Source organism: Myotis nattereri (assembly GCF_964212035.1).
Source record: "Myotis nattereri genome assembly, chromosome: 5".
Lineage (NCBI taxonomy): Eukaryota > Metazoa > Chordata > Mammalia > Chiroptera > Vespertilionidae > Myotis > Myotis nattereri.
This window is the reverse complement of record NC_138080.1, coordinates 107,515,016-107,535,316: the sequence shown is the minus strand read 5'-3', so window position 1 is coordinate 107,535,316 and position 20,301 is coordinate 107,515,016. Positions and strand designations below refer to the sequence as shown.

Here is a 20,301-nt window from a genome sequence, read left to right as displayed (position 1 = left end):
GGGTGGGGCACAGCTTCAGAAGCAGCCAATGGGCGGCTCGGAGGCGGGGCACCCGTGGGAGCGGCGGTAGGAACTGTCGCGAGTCCCAGAGCGCGTCAGGCTCCGCATCCATGGAACGAGCCGAAGCGCTGAGGTGAGCGGTGCTTGCAATCTCCCCTCGCCGTCGTCCTTCGTCCTTTTCAAGGCGGACGGCGTTCCTGCAAAGGAGGGGGAAATGCCCAGGGCGTGTGGGGATCCTGCCGGCCAGCAGGCCCCGGAGAGGGCTCCTCAGCGCTCCGCTCACCGCTGCCACCTCGCGAACCCGGTGCGGCCGGGGCGGCGGGGGATCGGCCCGCGCCCAGGCCGGCTGAGCCCAGACGCCGCCACACGTCCATGGACGTGAAGTCGGGCCTGAAGTCCCAGTGCACTGAAGGCTTCTCTCCTTTTGGGGCAAGAAAAATTTGAGGTTATTTGGAGGCGGCTTCAGGGGACCTGCTGATTTGCATGGCCGCCGTTTAAAAAATGCAGAACCTCTCTGTCTGCTTAGAATGCGACCACTGGCTCGCAGGCCACACCGAATTCGGGGTCGCGAACCTTCCTTCGGCGGGTTCTCTGCGTTCAGTGTCAGATCCCTGAACCCAGGTTCGCCGTGTTTCAGTGTTTTGGCCCCCACCCCCCAGAGTCGGTATCAGAAATGGACCCGAGGCCTGTGGCTCCTTCCTGTGTCCTGTTTCACCCAAGTTACCACCCCGTTGACGAGGCATTGTGGGGCTCATGCACATGTGGAATGCGTTCTTGGGGTTTGCCAGGCAGGAGAGGGAGAGGGGCGCCGTCTAGAGTGAGAGGCCGAAGAGACCGGGAGCAGTGAGCACCGTGGAGGGGTCTCGTGGAAGGGAGGCCCGGAGAGAAGGGGCCGGTGGAGCAGGCCGGGTTCGGTTGCGACTACACGTTACACTCCATGCAGCAGGCTAAGTTTTTCAGCAGAAACATTGTTTGACCAGACAGGTGCTTTCTAAAGGAGCGGTGGTGGTAGCCCGGAGGATGGGTTGGAGTCGGGAGGCAGTGGAGACGACCAGGGTTAGAAAACGCCTACAGCAGGTGCAGCCCTAGCCGGGTGGGCTCAGTGGGTGGAGCGCCGGCCTGCGGACCGAAGGGTCCCGGGTTCGATCCCCGTCGTTAAGGGCACGTCCGTCGGTTGCAGACTCCCAGCCCTGGTCGGGGCATGCGGGAGGCAACCGATCGATGTGTCTCTCACTTGGATGTTTTTCTCTCTCTCTCTTTCCACTCTCTCGAAAAATCAATGGAAAAATATCCCCCGGTGAGGACTAAAAAATAAAAAATAAAGCAGGTAGAGCCAGAACTTTGAGGGCCTTTAAGGCAGCAGCTGGCAGCCTGGACTGGGAGTCGGGATTCAAAGGCAGCTATGGGAACAGTTTTACAACCGGCACCCACCCAGGTTCTCAGATGGCTTTGGTTTTGACATAAGCCCTTTGTATTTCCCATCATGCTCTTGGTTTTGCAAATTGTGTGAGAAGTGTTGCTTTCTCTTCTCAAGAAAGAAGATCCCATCCTTGCAAGAAATTACTGACCCATTGACCCGTAGATTGAGGGGCACATGTGTCTCCCCCATGTAGATCCCGGCATCATTAGATTTTTAGATTTCTATTGCATTCGTAGCATCTAAGTCAGAGGATTTTTTGACAAACGTTTCAGAATTGTAGAACAACATTTAGTATTTGTGAATGTAATAAATGCATATGTTTGTATAATAAATGAACATGTTAGCCCCGTTAGCTATTAACAGAGATGAATCACTTCCGACCGTTGTAACCGGGATGGAAAGTACATAAATGCACCCTTGCCTTGTTTCTTGTGACTGGTTCCTTTAGTACAGAACTTGCTAAGGTCATCAAGCCTATCGATCGGAGGTCCGTCCATCAGATTTGTTCTGGGCAAGTCGTCCTGAGTCTAAGTTCTGCCGTGAAGGAGTTGGTGGAAAATAGCGTGGATGCCGGTGCCACTAATATTGGTAAGTTTGGGAGACTTAAGCCGCAAGAAATAGCCAGCTGATGCTGTTTTATTCATGTAACATTTGTTACTGTCATAAAACACTCAATTATACTTTTAACTTCAAGTTAGTTAATAAAGTAAATTACTATGTGCTAGGTAGTAATAATAATAGCAGTTAACTTTTATTGTGTTCTTGCTATGTGCTAGGCAGACATTGTGTTAAGAACTATGGATGGGATACATTATTTAATCTGCAGGATAATCTTATGAGATAGGAATTATTACTGTTGTTACTACTATCTTTATTTAACAAAGGAGGAAGTTAAGGTGCAGGGAATTTTCTTTTTTTTTTTTTTTAGGTTATAAAGCTAGTAAAATATGACCCCAGGAAGTCTGATTCCAAAGCCCGTTTTCTTTAATGAGTATGTTAAAATTACTCTTTTTAGCCCTAACCGGTTTGGCTCAGTGGCTAGAGCGTCGGCCTGCAGACTGAAAGGTCCCAGGTTTGATTCCGGTCAAGGGCATGTACCTTGGTTGCAGGCACATCCCCAGTAGCGGGTGTGCAGGAGGCAGCTGATCGATGTTTCTCTCTCATCGAAGTTTCTAACTCTCTATCCCTCTCCCTTCTTCTCTGTAAAAAATCAATAAAACATATTTTTAAAAAATTACTTCTATAAAAAATTATTCTTTCTAAAGAGAGAAAAGAAAGGAAAAAATAAAAACAAAACTATTTTATTAGTGCTAGTAAATAGCAAAGAAGGACTTTAAAAAATAAAATGACAATAATGCATTTAAATAAGTACAGTTATGACTCAAATTTGCATATGTATGTTATAAATACTGTCAATATAAGGCTTTTACATGGATCAATTCTTTGAAAAATTTTTTATCCTTAGATCTAAGGCTTAAAGACTATGGGGTGGATCTCATTGAAGTTTCAGACAATGGATGTGGGGTAGAAGAAGAAAACTTTGAAGGCTTAAGTAAGTTGAATTTTTCTAACCCTATTTTAAAATATGTGGGCCAAATATTTCAGAATGTTGAGTAAACAGTAAAACAGCTTGTCAAAGCCAGTTACTTTGGTGGGCATTGTGTATGCTCATTGCCATACCCCTTCAGGTATCCTGAGCCTCACTTTGCACCTCTCTTCCAGCTCTGAAACATCACACTTCTAAGATTCAAGAGTTTGCTGACCTAACTCAGGTTGAAACTTTTGGCTTTCGGGGGGAAGCTCTGAGCTCACTTTGTGCACTGAGGTGATGCAACATTTTTATCTACTAACTTGACTGTTTGTAAAAAATCTTTCTTAAAATTAAAAAGCATAATTAGAATCATTATTATTTACACCTCTTTGTCTTGAGTGTCTCAACTTTTCACTTCTGCATTCTGTTTTATCTTACTATCAATCTAAGTGATAATGCCTCTCAAATGTAAGCAATGAATGAATGAAATGAAGCATATACTATTGTAAAAAAAATTGTTACCCTTAGTCAAGCAGTGACTTCTCAGTTTTTTAAAAAAATATGTTTTTTATTGATTTCAGAGAGGAAAGGAGAGGAAGAGAGAGATAGAAACATCAATGATGAGAGAGAATCATTGATTGGCTGCCTCTTGCACGCGCCTCCACTGGGGATCGAGCCCGCAACCTGGGCATGTACTCTTGACCAGAATTGTTGTCCACAGGCCAACGCTCTATCCACTGAGCCAAACCAGGTAGGGCTGACTTCTCAATTTTAAAATAACAGAGATAATAAATTATAGATGCTATTGGTTTTAACTTCAATTTTTGAACTATAATATCTTTTATATCCTTTTAAAAATTTTTGTTAGAACACTAGAAACCAATCAGAAAGAAATGTTTATTTGTGAATATATAAGTTTTGAGATCTTTTACTCTTTTTCAGTTTAAACAAATTTCAAAGTTTTTATCAAAACAAAGCATTTACAGCTGGCTGGTGTGGCTTAGTGGTTGGGCATTGATTTATGAACCAGGAGGTCATGGTTTGATTACTGTCAGGGTTCATGCCCGGGTTGCGGGCTCAATCCCCAGTGTGGGGAGTACGCAGCAGGCAGCTGATCAGTAATTCCCTCATCACGGTTTCTATCTCTCCCTCTCCCTTTCTCTCTGAAATCAATAAAAACATATTTTTACCAAAAATCAACAAAAAGCATTTTCAGAACTTTGTAATACCTTAGATTTTATGATGATCCCTCACCCATTTGAACTCTTTTGATTATCTCAGAGGGTTCATCATCTCTTAGTCTTGAGAGAACAAAAGTGAGAAAGTGAGCGTGTGAGGTCCTGATCGCCAGCGCCTGATCTGACTGACCCGGCCACCTCTGGCATTCTCTTCCAGTGACGTCACCATTTCTACCTGCCACTCGTCTGCGAAGGTTGGGACTCGACTGGTGTTTGATCACAATGGGAAAATTACCCAGAAAACCCCATTCCCACGGCCCAGAGGGACGACAGTCAGTGTCCAGCAGCTGTTTTACACGCTGCCTGTGCGCCATAAGGAGTTTCAAAGGAATATTAAAAAGGTGCGGTCACTTCTGGACCCCAGAAGCATTGAGACTGTTAGGAACACCACAGCAGAAGATCTGCTAGAACGCTTTACTCTCTACTTGTCCTCTTATTAAGTCTTTTGCCTGTGCTTTTAAACAGGAGTTTGCCAAAATGGTCCATGTCCTCCACGCGTACTGTATCATTTCCTCGGGCGTCCGTGTAAGTTGCACCAACCAGGTGGGACAAGGAAAACGACAGCCTGTGGTGGGCACAAGCGGAAGCTCCAGCATAAGGGACAATATTGGATCTGTATTTGGACAGAAACAGGTATATCTTACTGCTCTAGTGATTAAGGCAGGTTCCTGTTGTCCTTTACGATAGAATGGAGAATAAAATCTGAGAACTGATATTATTGGGTATCTGTCACAAAAATTAATGTTAAATTCTGCGAGTTTTACTTCACTCTGGTAGAGAATAAAATAATACTCTTACTCTCTGTCTGAAAAAATATCAAGTATTATGGGCAATATGTTGATTATGGATAAGCAGGAGCTAAGTATTTCATCTTTCTAGAGAAAAATAAAAATTAATATAATGCAAAAAGCAGCTGTCGAAATTCCTTTTGCTCCTACTGAGGTTAGTTGACTAGGAAAGAAAACACGAGAACCCTCACACCTTCCTCTCTGCAGTTAGGTCCCCTCTGTCCGTTAGGAAATCACTGAGTCCTGGTTTCTTCTAGTTGCAGAGCCTCATTCCTTTTGTGCAGCTGCCCCCTAGTGACAGCGTCTGTGAAGAGTTCGGGCTCAGCTGCTCAGATGCTCTGCAGAATCGGTTTTGGTGAGTAGCTTGCCTCCAAGAAAATGACAATCAAGTATTTTTTTTCTTTAGTTTTTTCTTTTTAAAGATAGTGATTTTAAGGCTTTTAGTTTCTTTTGTCCATTATAAGCCTGTAAGCAGTGTTACTACTGAGAAAGAGATGAATACGAAGGAGTCAGTCACTTAATTCAAACAATATTCTGGGTAACTGATGTGTTTTAGGGGTTTTCTATTGAATTAGTCTTTGTAGCAAAGGTTACGTTTAGTGAACAATTAGAAAAATTAAAATAAACTATTTTTGTATAATGTTTTACTTTATTGGGATCTGGCAGAGAGCAGTGGAGGCTGTGTTTCCTTTAATTCATGCCTTACCCGAAGTCCAGTCCAGCATCATTACTTTTAATGGAAGAAAAATAGACATTTTTCATAAGCAAGACTGGGCCTGTGGGGCATGTATTGCTTACTCTCCCTCCACTGGCCTTTGGCCTATGCCTGGAATTAAAGACAGGGATTAATTTATGTTAAGGCATCATTCTTACAGAAATGCAAATATTCCTGAGGTTGATCTCAGGTGGAATAAGCACCTAACCAGCACCTCGGTAGATACAACTTAGCTAACAGAGCAGATTTTAAAAGGGCAGGGAATGTGGGCAGAGATCCTGGTGACAAATAGTCTGATTCCCTGGCTAGCCGGTGGGGGCAGCATGAAGGTGCTGGAATGTGAGTTTGCAGTGAGGACCCACTCCTTGTGTGGGGGCCCAGGATTTAATAGGGAAGGTGAGAGGAGAGCAGAAGCAAATCATTTTGAACCCATGCCATTGCCTGTGGTGGATTTGCTCTACCGGAGCGTTAGAGCCTTCTAGAAGGTCCGTGTCCGTCTTATGACTCACTGGAATGGAACACAGATGCACATTAACTGAAATGTTAGTACTGAGTTGCAGGCCACTGGGTGTTATGTTTTTATTTCTTTTCTACTTCAAGAATGTGCCATATTCTACGCGTTTCTAATCCTTTTCACTCTGGCCTCCTGCCCTTGTTCACACTGAACAGTATCTCGGGTTTCATCTCTCACTGTACTCATGGTGTTGGACGGAGTTCAACGGACAGACAATTCTTTTTTATCAATTGGCGGCCATGTGACCCAGCAAAGGTATAAATTTTTTTGTGCAAGTTTTTTTTAAGTCATACAGATACATTTCTATGTCCATTGGAATGAGTTTTATGAGTATTTAAACTGCACCTGCAATGCTTGGCATTTCTTCAAGAGCATCTTTAGATTGGAAAAAGATTCAGTCTTCGGGATCTATGACGTAGGGGCACAAGGAATCATTTTTGGGTGATGGATGTATTCATTATCTTGATTGTATACTTTAAATATGTGTAACTTATTGCAGGCCAATTCCACCTCACGAAAGCTGTTAAAAACGTATCCCTGTAGTGGTGGGTTAGGACAGCATGTGGTTAGAACCTTTAGCGGTGGGTTAGAACAGCATGTGGTCAGAACCCTGGGGAAAGGGAACACTTACTTTTCTGATCCTTGTTCTGTGTGCAGGTTTCCAGACTGGTGAACGAGGTCTATCACATGTACAATCGGCACCAGTACCCGTTTGTTGTTCTTCATGTTTCTGTGGATGCAGGTAAGCGCCACTGACACTTCAGCAAAATCGGTGACGTACTCCGGAAATAATACAGTGAACGTATAAAGCTCTGCTCTGACTGGAAACAGACTCTTACAGTAACAGTTAATGGCCATGTATTTTTTTAAAATATATTTTTATTTTTATTGATTTCAGAGAGGGAAGGAGAGGGAGAGAGAGTTAGAAACATCAGTGATGAGAGAGAATTGGGGATGGGAATGGAGCCAACCAGGCATGTGCCCTTGACTAGAATCGAACCTGGGACCCTTCACTCTGCAGGCCGATGCTCTATCCACTGAGCCAAACCGGCTAGGGCCTTTTTTTTTTTATAGGCCTTCAGTTTTACTTTACAGACTCTTATTTGTTACATTTTTTACTACAGATTTTCCTGCTTTCTACTTGAAACTGTGTTAATTGTATTATTAGAAAAATGTGCCTTTTTCATGTCAACAAAGGGAGAAGGTTCTCCCTGACTTAGAAATTAATTTATTTAATATTTTTCGTATGATTTTAAAAATTCTGGTTTATTGCTATCCAGTATTTTTTCTAGGTACTTAGAAAATACATATGTGCACACCTTAAAAATTTGTAATGACCTCTGTATCTATCCATATACTTTGGGGTGAGAAAAGAATTTTGGGTAATTTTGTGTAGTACTCTTTGTCCTTAGATATAAATATTTTCTTCACTATGTCATTAAAAATTATTCAGAAACATGATTTAATAGCTACATTTATTATATTCCAGTGTATGGATATATCTTCATTTTAAACTTGTTTATTTCAGTTTTTGGAAATTTAAATACTGTCCTTATAATTAAATCATTACCTATATATCTGATTATTCCCTTTAGATAAATTCCTAGAATTAGAATGACTGCACTAGTGGAAATGATTGTGATGTACCAATTTACACATCTACCAACAATATATTAGGTATTATACTTTTTAACCAAATTTGGTAGGTGATAAAGTGATATCTTCCTTTAGTTTGCAGTTTTATTATACACTAGAGGGCCGGTGCATGAAATTCATGCACTCAGGGGAGGAGGTGAGTGGGAGGGATGCCCTCAGCCAGGCCTGGATCCTCACAGTCCGGGAGCCCTCGGGGGATGTGTCCAAATAAGCCATCAGTCGGACATCCTTAGTGCTGCCGTGGAGGCGGAAGAAGCTCCCACCACCGCCACTGCGCTCGCCAGTCATAAGCCCAGCTTCTGGCTGAGCAGCATTTCCCGTGTGGGAATGCACTGACCACCAGGGGCCAGCTCCTGCATTGAGCGTCTGCCCCCTGGTGGTCAGTGCATGTCATAGCGACTGGTCATTCCACCATTGGGCTGAAACCAGCTCTCCAACATCCCCTGAGTCATCCCGGATTGCAAGAGGGCACAGGCCAGGCCAAGGGACCTATCGGTGCACAATCGGGGCCAGGGAGGGACCTGGGCCAGAGAGGGATGTAGGAGATTAACCAGCTGGGGAGGAACCAGGGAGGGCTCCAGGGCGTGTCCAGCCCGTCTCGGATTGGCCAGACTCCAGCAGCAAGCTAACCTACCGGTTGGAGCGTCTGCCCCCTTGTGGTCAGTGCACATCATAGTGACTGGTTGACCAGTTGACTGTCTGCCCCCTAGTGGTCAATGTACGTTATAGCGAGCAGTTGAGCGGCCTTAGCATATCATTAGCATAGTACGCTTTTTTTTTAAAATATATTTTTATTGATTTTTTACAGAGAGGAAGGGAGAGAGATAGAGAGTCAGAAACATCGATGAGAGAGAAACATCGACCAGCCGCCTCCTGCACATCCCCCACTGGGGATATGCCCGCAACCCAGGTACATGCCCCCGACCAGAATCGAACCCGGGACCCTTCAGTCCGCAGGCCGACGCTCTATCCACTGAGCCAAACCGGTCTTGGCGCATAGTACGCTTTGATTGGTTGAACAGATGACCAGACACTTAGCATATTAGGCTTTTATTATATAGAATTTTCACCTACTTATTCTTTTTCTTATGCAACTTACCTATTGAAATCTTTGCATATTTTTTTCTATTTAGAAAATGGTTCATCTTTTCCTTGTTTATTTGAAGGACCTAATTTTTTAGTTTATGAATAATAATTTGGACACTAATGTCTTTAATAGTACATTTGGTCAGTACAAGTGAATAAAATAGTAGGTAGGGGAATTTCTGTTGTTATAGGTGAATTTAAACACAGTAAGTGTCTTTTCTTTTTTTTGCCTTAGGATGTGTTGATATCAATGTTACTCCAGATAAAAGGCAAATTTTCCTACAAGACGAGAAGCTTCTGTTGGCAGTTTTAAAGACATCTTTGATAGGAATGTTCGATAGTGATGCCAGCAAACTGCACATCAGTCAGCAGCCGCTGCTGGATATTGAAGGTAAAAAACTGCAAGTGTGTCAACAGCTTCTAAAACATAGCTGTTGTGATACTTTCCTTAGTTTCTTTTGACATGAAATAAAATCTCCTCTTCTAGATAGAAAAGATGTGTCTCTCTAGAAAGTAATCTGTTTAAAAAGAACAGGAGCACCCGGGCCAGGTAGCTCAGTTGGTTGGAGTGCTGTCCCCATATGCCAAGGTTGCGAGTTTGATCCCTGGTCAGGGCACAGACAGGAGGCAACCAATGAATGCGTGAATGTGTAGAGCAACAAACTGATATTTCTCTCTCCCTTTCTCTCTCTCTAAAAGAAAAAAGAAAGAACACGAGTCATCATTAGTGCACAGGGATGTGTTCTTACCAGAACTCAGCTGAATGCTGTGCAAGCCTTTTCATTTTCAGAGCTCTGAGAAAGTTGATCTTGACAGTTTTTGCCCATTTTCTCATTCCTTTGAGGGAGGAGGGAGTTTTTGGAGGCCCTTACAGTTAGGTAGTTTCCAGTTTGGGGCTATAATGAACAAAGCTGTGGTGAACACCCTCACCTATGGCTTTGTCCAGTGTAGGCAAGTGTTTCTGACGGGAGAGGCGAGGCTGGGTCCCAGGCAAGCATGTGTTTAGGTTTAGGGGACTCTCCCAGAGCGCTTTACACAGCAGTGTGTCCGCCTCACTCCCACCAGCCATGTGGACGCATCCCATTCCATCCTTGCCGCGTGAATGCTTGTGTTTTCATTCTACCCATTCTGGTGAGCAGACCTGGGCGTCATGTGAGGTTTTCAGTTGTCTCTCTCTGTGGTTAATGTCGAACAGTGTTCATGCTTTCTCAATTTGTGTCTGCTCTTTTGTGGCGCTGTTCCTCTTATTCCTGACACTCCCCTCTGTTCCTCTCTGCCTAGGCCACTCACTGAAACCGCACTGGGCAGAGACGGAAAAGCCTCTGCCCGAGAAGCAGGGGAGTCCCGCTTCGCTAGGGACGCCAGGAGAAGAGAGAAGGGCGGTGACCATTTCCAGGCTGCGGGAGGCCTTTTCTCTTCGTCATTCAGCAGAGAACAGGCCTCAGGACAGGCAGGTTTCTCCGAGACAGAAGAGAAGCGTGCCGTCTTCCAGGCCTTCAGACGCCCTCTGCCCCCAGACTCCCTGCTCAGGCGCAGGCTGGTCCGGCCCTCCAGGAGGGGGGATGAGTCTGGAAGAGAACAGAGTGGAGGCGGAAAGGGACTCAGGGCATGGCAGTACCTCCACAGGCTCAGAGGAGGGGTCCAGCACCCCGGACATGGGCAGTCACTCCAGCAGTGACCGAGCAGCCAGCTCCCCGGAAGACAGGTCTTCACAAGAAAAGATGGAGTCCTGCGAGAAGTTGCCTGAAACTGGGCGTCATTTTTCAGACATGGAATGCCATTTAGACCCAGAAGACAGTGGATGTAAATTTAGAATGCGGCCTCAGCCAACTAATCTCTCAAACACCAAGCGTTTAAAAAAAGAAGGAATTCCCTTAAGTTCTGACATCCCTCAGAAATCAGTTAATACACAGAACATGCCGGTGTCTCAGGTTGACGTCGCTGTTAAAATTAACAAGAAGATCGTGCCCCTGGACTTTTCCCTGAGTTCTTTAAGTACACGCGTGAAGCAGTTACATCACCAAGAGCACCGCAGAGGCGAGCAGAACTACAGGAGGTTCCGGGCAAAGATTTGTCCTGGAGAAAATCAAGCAGCAGAAGAGGAACTAAGGAAGGAGATAAGGTAAAGGTTTTCCCTGAGAGCACCTTTGCTCATTGGTGTGTGCGTGAGGCAAAGGCCGATCCTTCCAGAGTCAGCCTTTGCTCCTCTGGGTGTTGCGTGCTCTGCTGTCAGGCCTGGGTGTGGCTCTGCCTTGGCACCAGCGCCTGGGCCTCTGGCTCCTGCTGCCTATCAGGGTGGTCCTCCCTGGGGTCTTCCGTGCACCACAGACTTGTATCTCAGATCCTCAGACTTGCCCCACTTTCCTCTCTTTCTCCCTCCATCTAGAACAGCGGTTCTCAATCTCTGGGTCGCGACCCCTTTGGGGGTTGAACGACCCTTTCACAGGGGTCGCCTAAGACCATTGGAAAACACATATATAATTACATATTGTTTTTGTGATTGATCACTATGCTTTAATTATGTTCAATTTGTAACTGAAAATACATCCTGCATATCAGATATTTACATGACCATTCATAACAGTAGCAAAATTACAGTTATGAAGTAGCAACGAAAATAATTTTATGGTTGGGGGTCACCACAACATGAGGAACTGAATTAAAGGGTCGCGGCATTAGGAAGGTTGAGAACCACTGCTCTAGAAGATTCTAAATTTGGAGCCAGTTTGATTCCACAAAGCGGCCGTTATCCGTACCAGTGCATCCCTGGCAAGGCTTCCTCCATTCACCAGCTTCTTTTCACTGCCTCGCACATCCAGCAGATACATTTGCTATAAAGAACTCTTTCTGCTGCCCAAAACCGTGCAAGAATTTTCCCCTTGGATTTCCTTAGCATTTCCTGTCTGTCTGTCCAAGTCAGTGGATGCCTTGATCCTGATTTCATTCCTCTTCCCCAAGGTTTTCAGCCCACAGCGACTTTTTTCCACTGTAAGGAATTCATCCACTTTTAGTGGATATTGCTCTTTTCCGTTTTCCATTTCAGTGTGTATTAGGAAAAAGTAGAACACTTTGTCAAACTTGTGGTTTTAAGAAGATCATTCCTGATAAGGCTACGGAAAAGGAGTCAATTTAAAGAAAAATATTAATAATACAGATATTAGAAAATACTGCCCCCTTTTTCAGTCAGTAATCATGTACAACATCGTGACTTGTTAAAATGTTGAATTCTGAAATTCTTAACTTTTTCTTTTTTTAAAAAATATATTTTATTGATTTTTTTACAGAGAGGAAGGGATAGAGAGAGAGAGTTAGAAACATCGATGAGAGAGAAACATCGATCAGCTGCCTCCTGCACACTCCCCACTGGGTATGTGCCCGCAACCAAGGTACATGCCCTTGGCTGGAATCGAACCCGGGACCCTCAAGACTGCAGGCCGATGCTTCATCCACAGAGCCAAACTGGCTAGGGTTTAACTTTTGTCTTTTTAAACTTTGCCTTGCGGTTGACTGAACACAGTGCAGCTGTGTAATGACACTGAACTTTTGTAGCACTTTTAGTGTGGACCACATAGGCTTTGCCTGAGTTAGAGTATAAATTCTTTCTGTTTTTCATATATTTTTCTTTATTTCAGAGAGGGAGAGAGGATCATTGATTGGTTGCCTCCTGCACCCCCCCACCCTCACTGGGGATCGAGCCCGCAACCCAGTCATGTGCCCTTACCCAAAATCGAACTGTGACCTCCTGGTTCATAGGTCGACGTTCAACCACTGAGTCACAGCTGGGCTAGAGTATAAATTCTTCAAGACTTTTATGTTATGTAATTTCTTCGCTATTCATAGTGCCTAGCTTAATTGAGAAAGGTCTTCAGGAAATATTTCCTTTCAGCAGTGTGTAATTAATTGGGGTGTGCGCAATTAAGTGGGGTGAACTTCTTTGCATGTCATCTGGTGAAACTGTGAACTCAGATGCAGTGAAGAGAGCCAGGTTCTTTCAGGTGCACGTACACTCACACAGTCACAGCAGGTGTGTGCTGGATAGGGACGCACACGTCAGGTGCCCGAGTGAAAGCTGCTTGTCCTTTACCTTTGCATTCTGTCAGCCCTCGAAAGTGAAGTTAACTGCGATTTTAAAAACAGAGATTTTAAGTAATTCAACAAGCACTTATTGATCATCTGTTATTGTGGTTCTTGATTTTTTTTCATAAAAAAAAAATAGTCTTTGAAAATGTCTCACAATTAATGTTTTCTCCATGCAGTAAAACGATGTTTGCAGAGATGGAAGTCATCGGTCAGTTTAACTTGGGGTTTATCATCACCAAACTGGACGCAGACCTCTTCATCGTGGACCAGCACGCCACGGATGAGAAGTACAACTTCGAGATGCTCCAGCAGCACACCACGCTGCAGGGCCAGAGGCTGATCAGGCAGGTTCACGTCAGGTTCTGGATTTTCAGGGTCATTTCCCCTCCCGCATGTCATATCTAATAGCTTACACGTGTGCCTATGTATGTACACATAGATTTGCCATGAGCATCCCTACAGAAAATTTTTATACTTTTTACATAATAATAGTCATACCTGCCATTTACTGAGTGCTTATGATATGCCAGGCATTGTTGAAGGCATGTATTAATTTACTTAATTCTCACAAACTATGAGGTTACAATCGCCATTTCACATAGAGGTTCAGTAACGTGCTCAAGGTCACACAGCTGTGTTCTTACAAGTACCCAACATTTTCGCCATCAAAAAACGTCCGTCACTGGTTGGCCAGAAAACCCTTCTGATGAAAGGCAATTTTTAGTACTTAGTACATCTGTTTATAGCACATGGAATGTGCATGTTCAGGGCAGCATTGCCTGTGTGTCAGTCCTCAGCTACCATAGACAGTTCCAATGGCTAGATAGTCACCACAGATTCTGTATTTCCCTGTCCTTTGCCAGATTGAATGTTGGCAACTGACTATGTGGTGGTGTGATGGTATACCACATAAACAAGAAGTATTTTCCTTTCTTTTTAAATGTTTATTGATTTCAGAGAGAAGAAAGGAGAGGGAGAGAGGGATAGAACATCAGTGATGAGAATTATTAATCAGCTGCCTCCTGCAGGCCCTTCACTGGGGATTGAGCCTGCAACCCGGGCATGTGTCCTGTCCGGGAATCAAACCGTGACCTCCTGGTACATGAGTCAGTGCTCACCCACTGAGCCACACTGGCTTGCCAGAAGTCTTTTCTTAAGCAAAATTATAAGAAGAGGGCATGGATTTTCACTTGAGAAATTAAAATACAAAAAAAAATTCAGATCCCAGCAGAAGCAGATCCCGGCATGAAGAAATGTACAATAAAGCAGTCACTGAGCAGGGAAAGCACAGGTTTCCTTACAACATGAGGAGTGCTCTCTTTCCTGGGGGATGCACTAATTGTGTTGTTTTCAGCAGAAGTGAATGGCAATGGAAGGACCTTTAAAAAGCTACTTCGTAAAATTTTCTTAGAGAATCCTTCCCTGACCCCCTTTCTTTCCAGGTCAAGTCTCGCTTACTTTCTGCTCCTTGGACACCGTGTGTTTCTTCTTCCTGATTCCCGGTGTAGCTGTAGCTGTAATTTGATTGTTTGATCAATGCCTTTCTTCCTCACTAAACTGTTACTCCACGAGGGCAGAGACTGGGTCTGCGCTTTCTTACGGGGTCTGCTCACTCTAGTCCCCAGGAGAGGATTCAGAAGAAGACAGGTGGGATGGCAGATTCATGAAAAGACCGTACTTGCCCTGACCGGTTTGGCTCAGTGGATAGAGTGTCAGCCTGCGGACTCAAGGGTCCTGGGTTCGATTCCGATCAAGGGCATGTACCTTGGTTGCGGGCACTTCCCAGTGGGGAGTGTGTAGGAGGCAGCTGATCGATGTTTCTCTTTCATCGATGTTCCTAACTCTCTCTCCCTTCCTCTCTGTAAAAAATCAATAAAATATATTAAAAAAAAAAAGCAACTTACTTTTATACTTTAACTCCTGAAACGAACTTAAAAAAAAAAATTAAAAGGAAATTCTGAGAAAGTTTTGTGACAGGAAAGGCACATAGCTCAATGAAGTGTTACTATTCCTGTTGCTTTTTGAAAGGGATTCAAGAGCTCACAGTATTGTTTTAATTTCATTTCTGCATTATACCTGCATGTTTGACTTGAAGACATGGCTTGACTCTCTCCTTTGTCTTGCAGACCCCAGACCCTGAACTTAACTGCTGTCAATGAAGCCATCCTGATAGAAAACCTGGAAATCTTTAGGAAGAATGGCTTTGATTTTATTATCGATGAAAGTGGTGAGTTATTACTTAAGCCTGTAGAACTGTGCCCTTTTAGAGCTGGGACCAATCTTTGAGGTTACAGAGATCCATGTATTTTATAAGAAGTGAAGATGGTTGCCCTCACTGTCAGATACCTAGTACAGGTAGCACTCAAACAAAACACATTTTTCAACTAATGATATTTTTTCTTCAAATGTTATTCTTTTAGCTCCCATCACTGAAAGGGCTAAATTGATTTCCTTGCCAACTAGTAAAAACTGGACCTTCGGACCCCAGGACATCGATGAGCTGATCTTCATGCTGAGTGACAGCCCTGGGGTTATGTGCCGGCCTTCCCGCGTCAGGCAGATGTTCGCCTCCAGGGCCTGTCGCAAGTCTGTAAGTAAAGGAAGCTCCCCTGCCAGGACCCCAGGGTCTGCTCTCTCTAGTCCCCAGAAGTCCTCAGCTCAGCTGCTGAGCAGTCAGTGTTGTGTGTGTGGCTGTGACGGCCACAGGTCATTGTACAGATAGAGCCTTATCGCTCTGTCAACCTGACATGCCATCTCCACATGTCTGCGTTCTCTTTGACTCTACCCCATGATTGCTGCTTTTTGTCCACTTCCGTTAAGCGTATTCTCTCTCAGAGGTTCGTTGATCCCAGTGCAGTTAGCTGTCCATGCATGTTGTTTGTCTACGGACCATGTGGATATTAACAATGTTGGTAGATGGAGAGCTGCTGCTGCCCTGCCTGCACAACACTGCGCAGGTCGCACCGAGCCCTCATAGGGTGCCGTGCAGCCAGCACGCATTTCACAGGGCGCCGTGAAGCATTGCACATTAACTCACTGCGCGGGCGCTGGAGAGGGGAGCAGTGGTTGCCAGCCTGGTGTCCGGGTAACGTAAGTGAATCTCTATCTCCTGGCCCATTGGAGAGGCCAGGACTCCATGCCTTCAGCATGTACCCCGGGAGCCCCTGCTGTGGGGCCCCCCTGTGCCAGGTGCTGGGGCCACACAGCCACAGTGCAGAGGAGGCCCTCGTCCTGTTGGAGCTCTTAGCGTAGCGGGGAGAAATAGACATGGCAGAGCCAGCTTCACAGACCAATAAGTGCAGTAAGGAAACTACAGCAGTGTCGGGATAGGGAGTGCCCACAGAAAATTGAGGTGAACAGTAGAGGTGGGGAGCAGGGAAAGGCTGTCGGAGGAGATGACATCTGAGCTGACCTTAGAAGATGAGAGGGAGCCCATTGGGTCAGAACCTTCCAAACAGAAGAAATGGCAAGTGTGAAGGCTCCGGGGGTTTGAGCAAAGCTGGGGGCTGATCCGAGTGACCGAGCAGGGGACTAGGACGAGAGAAGCCCAGCAGCCATGGACCCACAGCGGGTCTTGCTGGTCCTGGTCAGACCTGAGAGTTGGTGCTGCATGTGTTGGGAGCCCCTGGAGGGTTGTCCTGGCTGAGAATAGATGAGGGCAGTGATGGCGAACCTTTTGAGCTCGGCGTGTCAGCAATTTGAAAAACCCTAACTTAACTCTGGTGCCGTGTCACATATAGAAATTTTTTGATATTTGCAACCATAGTAAAACAAAGACTTATATTTTTGATATTTATTTTATATATTTAAATGCCATTTAACAAAGAAAAATCAACCAAAAAAATGAGTTCGCATGTCACCTCTGACATGCGTGTCATAGGTTCGCTCGCCATCACTGGCCTAGGGGGTGCCAGAAATAAGGGTGGTGGGGAAAGCAGCAGCTTTTTACATTTGGGGCATGAGTGGGATTAAGAGTTCAGTTTAGATGTGTTATATTTGGGATTCCTCTATCAGTGGTTCTCAACCTTCCGGCCCTTTAAATACCGTTCCTCATGTTGTGACCCAACCATAAAATTATTTTCGTTGCCACTTCATAACTCTAATGTTGCTACTGTTATGAATCTTCATGTAAATATCTGATATTCAGGATGGTCTTAGGCGACCCCTGTGAAAGGGTCGTTCGACCGCCAAAGGGGTCTCGACCCACAGGTTGAGAACCGCTGCTCTAGATGGTAAGTGGAGGGTCTAGAACAGTCCTATTAATGAGTCCTGTGCTCAGGGGAACTGTCAGTGCTGGAGATAAAATGCCAGGTGTGCTTCACAGCCACGGGGTTGGATGAAATCACTCAAGAGAGGAGTTAACTAGAGCAGGGACTAGGGCCCGGGACCTGACTTTCAGCCACAGATTCCTTTGATGAAGCCTACTATCAACCCAGCGCTGGAGTCTCTGAGAGAGTTGGGACTGGCCTGTGCTGAGAGCCAGACATTTAAAATTATGTCTTCCTGTGACTCGGAGATCAGAGCCAACGGCTACTCCTTCACACCCGCCTGGCAGGTCCATTCAGCTGCAGCCCTTGTCCTCCGGGCAGCACCCGAACCTGCCGACTGTCCTGGGCTTTCCTCTGCCGCCCGAGGGCGCAGGCTCTGGCCATCCTGCCCTTCCAGCCCCATGTGCTGCTCTTGTCTGCAGACCAGTCACTCTGGTCCCCTTCCCGCCTCAAGCCCTGAGTGCTGACCTGTCCCTCTGCCTGGATTCCCTGCCTCACATCCCTGGCTCCCTCTGGCCCTGGGCCCTGAGCATCGACTGAAGTGGCCTCTTCCCGGCACTCGGGCACAGCGCCCCTGAGTGACAGCTGTCTTGTTCCTGTTAACTTGTCTGTTGTCTGTGTCCCTTCAACGTGTCAGAGTGCTGCCCCATATCCTGCCTCTGGGACTGTGCCAATTTCAGGCCTGCCACCTCTTGCCACCTCTCCTTGTTTCAGGGCCTCTGTTTCTTGCTTGCCGTGGCATCGCCCATCTCCCTGTATCTGTCAGATAGTGATAGGGGCTATGGAGCAAAGGCAAGGCAAGGGCTACAGAGGGGTAGATGAGGAGAGCTGGTTCCCTGAGAGGAGGCAGGGGCATTAGGGCAGAAGCCTGAAGGGAGCAGGGAAGTGAGGCATGCCCACATTGGAGGAGAGCCTCCCGGTAGAGGGCACAGCCAGTACCAAGGTCCTGAGGCAGGCACTGCCAGTGTAGCTGCAGTGGGGGAGGGAAGGTCGTATGCTTGCAAGTGCAGGCATGGAGGCCAGATCAGGTGATGCACTTGCGCTGTTATTCAGGTGAAGAGCCAGGAGCTCTGACACCTTTCAAAGGGGTCACTGGCAGCTGAGTGGAGGATGGTGGGTGCAGTGAGGGGGAGCAGGGAGGCTGTTAGGAGGTCGCTGCAGTTGCCAAGATGACAGGTGAGGGTGGCTGGCACAGAGGTTGTGCTGGCACCTTTGAAACTGGTTGGCTTCTGGGCAGGTGACGGCATCTTGAGGAAAGGGAAGGAGCCAGGGAGCGGGGGGTGTCACAGAAAGGTGGACGCCGAGGTATTAGAAGGCAGTGTTGTCTGGGGGAAGATTTTTCAAGGAACGTTGGTTTTGAGTTGTAATCTTGTCCAGCTTTGTTTTAGAGAAAACTTCAGCTGGAGAGTTGTTATTCTAACCCAGACCGAGTAAAACTTGAAACCGTTATGTCTCGTATTCAGGTGATGATCGGAACTGCTCTTAACACAAGTGAGATGAAGAAACTCATCGCCCATATGGGTGAGATGGACCATCCCTGGAACTGTCCCCACGGCAGGCCGACCATGAGACACATCGCCAATCTGGATGTCATTTCTCAAAATTGACCTTGTTTTATAGACTGGACTTTTCTGTTTTGCAAGGCAGGGCTTAACCATTTTGTTTCAAAATTAGCCTACTTAAGAAAGACAAACACATAGCAGCGCCATTTAGAAATGATGTCGAGAGCCTTTTGCACCATGTGGAGTATTGCTGCAGTGTTTTTTGTTCTGAATTTATGTGTGTGTGTGTGTGTGTGTGTGTGTGTGTGTGTGTGTGTGTGTGTACAGGCAAGAGCACGTTTTTTTCTAAAATGGGAAGAGCACTTTGGAAGCCATCCAGGCCTCTGCTCTGGCCCAGCATATTTTAGGCTGCAGCGCTAAGCCTAATGATGATTAAGTCGGCAATGGTTTAATTTCATAAATTTAAAATTATGATCCTCTTGGCTCACTAGTTCTCAACCCTGATGTACATACTTTTTTTTTTAAAGGAATAATCTGGAAAACCTAGTGGGGGTTCTCTGCCCGGCTGGGAAGAAAGGACCCAGTGGAGCTGGGGTTATGATTTTTAAATGTTCCCCGGTGCGGCCAGGGTGGCAAGGCACTGTTGTAGGCAAGGGGAAATAAAAGGTTTGGATTTGGCCGTAATTTAATGTTGTGATGTGGTTTCCTTGGGGTGGGAGCTGCCAGATATTCCAGTTACTGGCTCCGAGTGGTACTGGAGGTGGAAGAATCCCTGTGTTTTGTCAGATAGCTTTTCATGGAACCTCATCCCATTTGAACTCTGCCAAAAATGCAGCTAAAAATGCCGTCTGTGGAGTCCAAGTGGTGGTTGGTGTACAATGGCGAGTGTAGGCCACCCCCCTGCTCTCGCCCTCCCTGCCCAGACCTCGGGCCCCCTGGGAGAGAGGGCTTCCATTCCCAAACTTAGAATTCATTCTTCGCTGTAATGAGACAGCCAAGTAATAATTATTACCAAGTTATTGTGTCAAGCTTAGGCTGTGTGCCTGTCTGCAGGGTCTTATTTAATATTTTCAAGAACTCTGCAGATTGGGGTTTCTGGCCTCAAAGATGGCCATGTCCTAATCCCAGACCCTTGAATATGGGTCTTTGTAGATGTGATTAAGAAATGAGCTGAGAAATGGAGGACCTATCTTGGCTTGGTTGGGTCGACCCAATCCATCCCATGACTTAAACCTGGGAACCTCTCCCAGCTGTGTCAGGGAGATGCAACCACTGACTTGGAAGATGCAGGAAGGCAGACTCTAGAAGTGAGAAAACAGATTCTCCCCTGCAGCTGCCAGAAGGAACCGGCCCTGTTGGACCCCTAACTTACAGAACCGTAAGATGATAAATTTGTGTTGCTTTAAGCCCCTAGGCAAGTTTGTGTAACTTGTTTACAGCGCAAAGGAAAACTAACGCCTGGATTAATTATTCTGTTATGGTGAAGAGGAAGGGGGACAGAGG

At 45.8% G+C, this 20,301-nt stretch overlaps 1 protein-coding gene across 1 annotated transcript; it reads left to right on the top strand.

Moving 5' to 3' along the window:
- Positions 1–51: 51 nt before the first annotated feature.
- PMS2 (PMS1 homolog 2, mismatch repair system component) lies at positions 52–19,482 on the top strand. The gene is made up of 15 exons (XM_081090870.1): positions 52–133; positions 1,869–2,008; positions 2,886–2,972; positions 3,143–3,245; positions 4,347–4,530; positions 4,655–4,822; positions 5,235–5,332; positions 6,362–6,461; positions 6,864–6,948; positions 9,184–9,339; positions 10,230–11,070; positions 13,205–13,372; positions 15,155–15,255; positions 15,449–15,618; positions 18,760–19,482. Exons 1-15 carry the CDS (start codon positions 111–113, stop codon positions 18,901–18,903), a joined length of 2,568 nt encoding a protein of 855 aa, XP_080946996.1. The 5' UTR covers positions 52–110; the 3' UTR covers positions 18,904–19,482.
- The last annotated feature ends 819 nt before the right edge of the window (positions 19,483–20,301 follow it).

Bases quoted from the DNA above. Each gene is read 5' to 3' on its own strand.
- PMS2 (XM_081090870.1), top strand. From the start codon at position 111: ATGGAACGAGCCGAAGCGCTGAG. The intron at 134-1,868 runs GTGAGCGGTGCT...TGGTTCCTTTAG, and splicing joins GAACGAGCCGAAGCGCTGAG to TACAGAACTTGCTAAGGTCA. The intron at 15,619-18,759 runs GTAAGTAAAGGA...TCTCGTATTCAG, and splicing joins CCAGGGCCTGTCGCAAGTCT to GTGATGATCGGAACTGCTCT.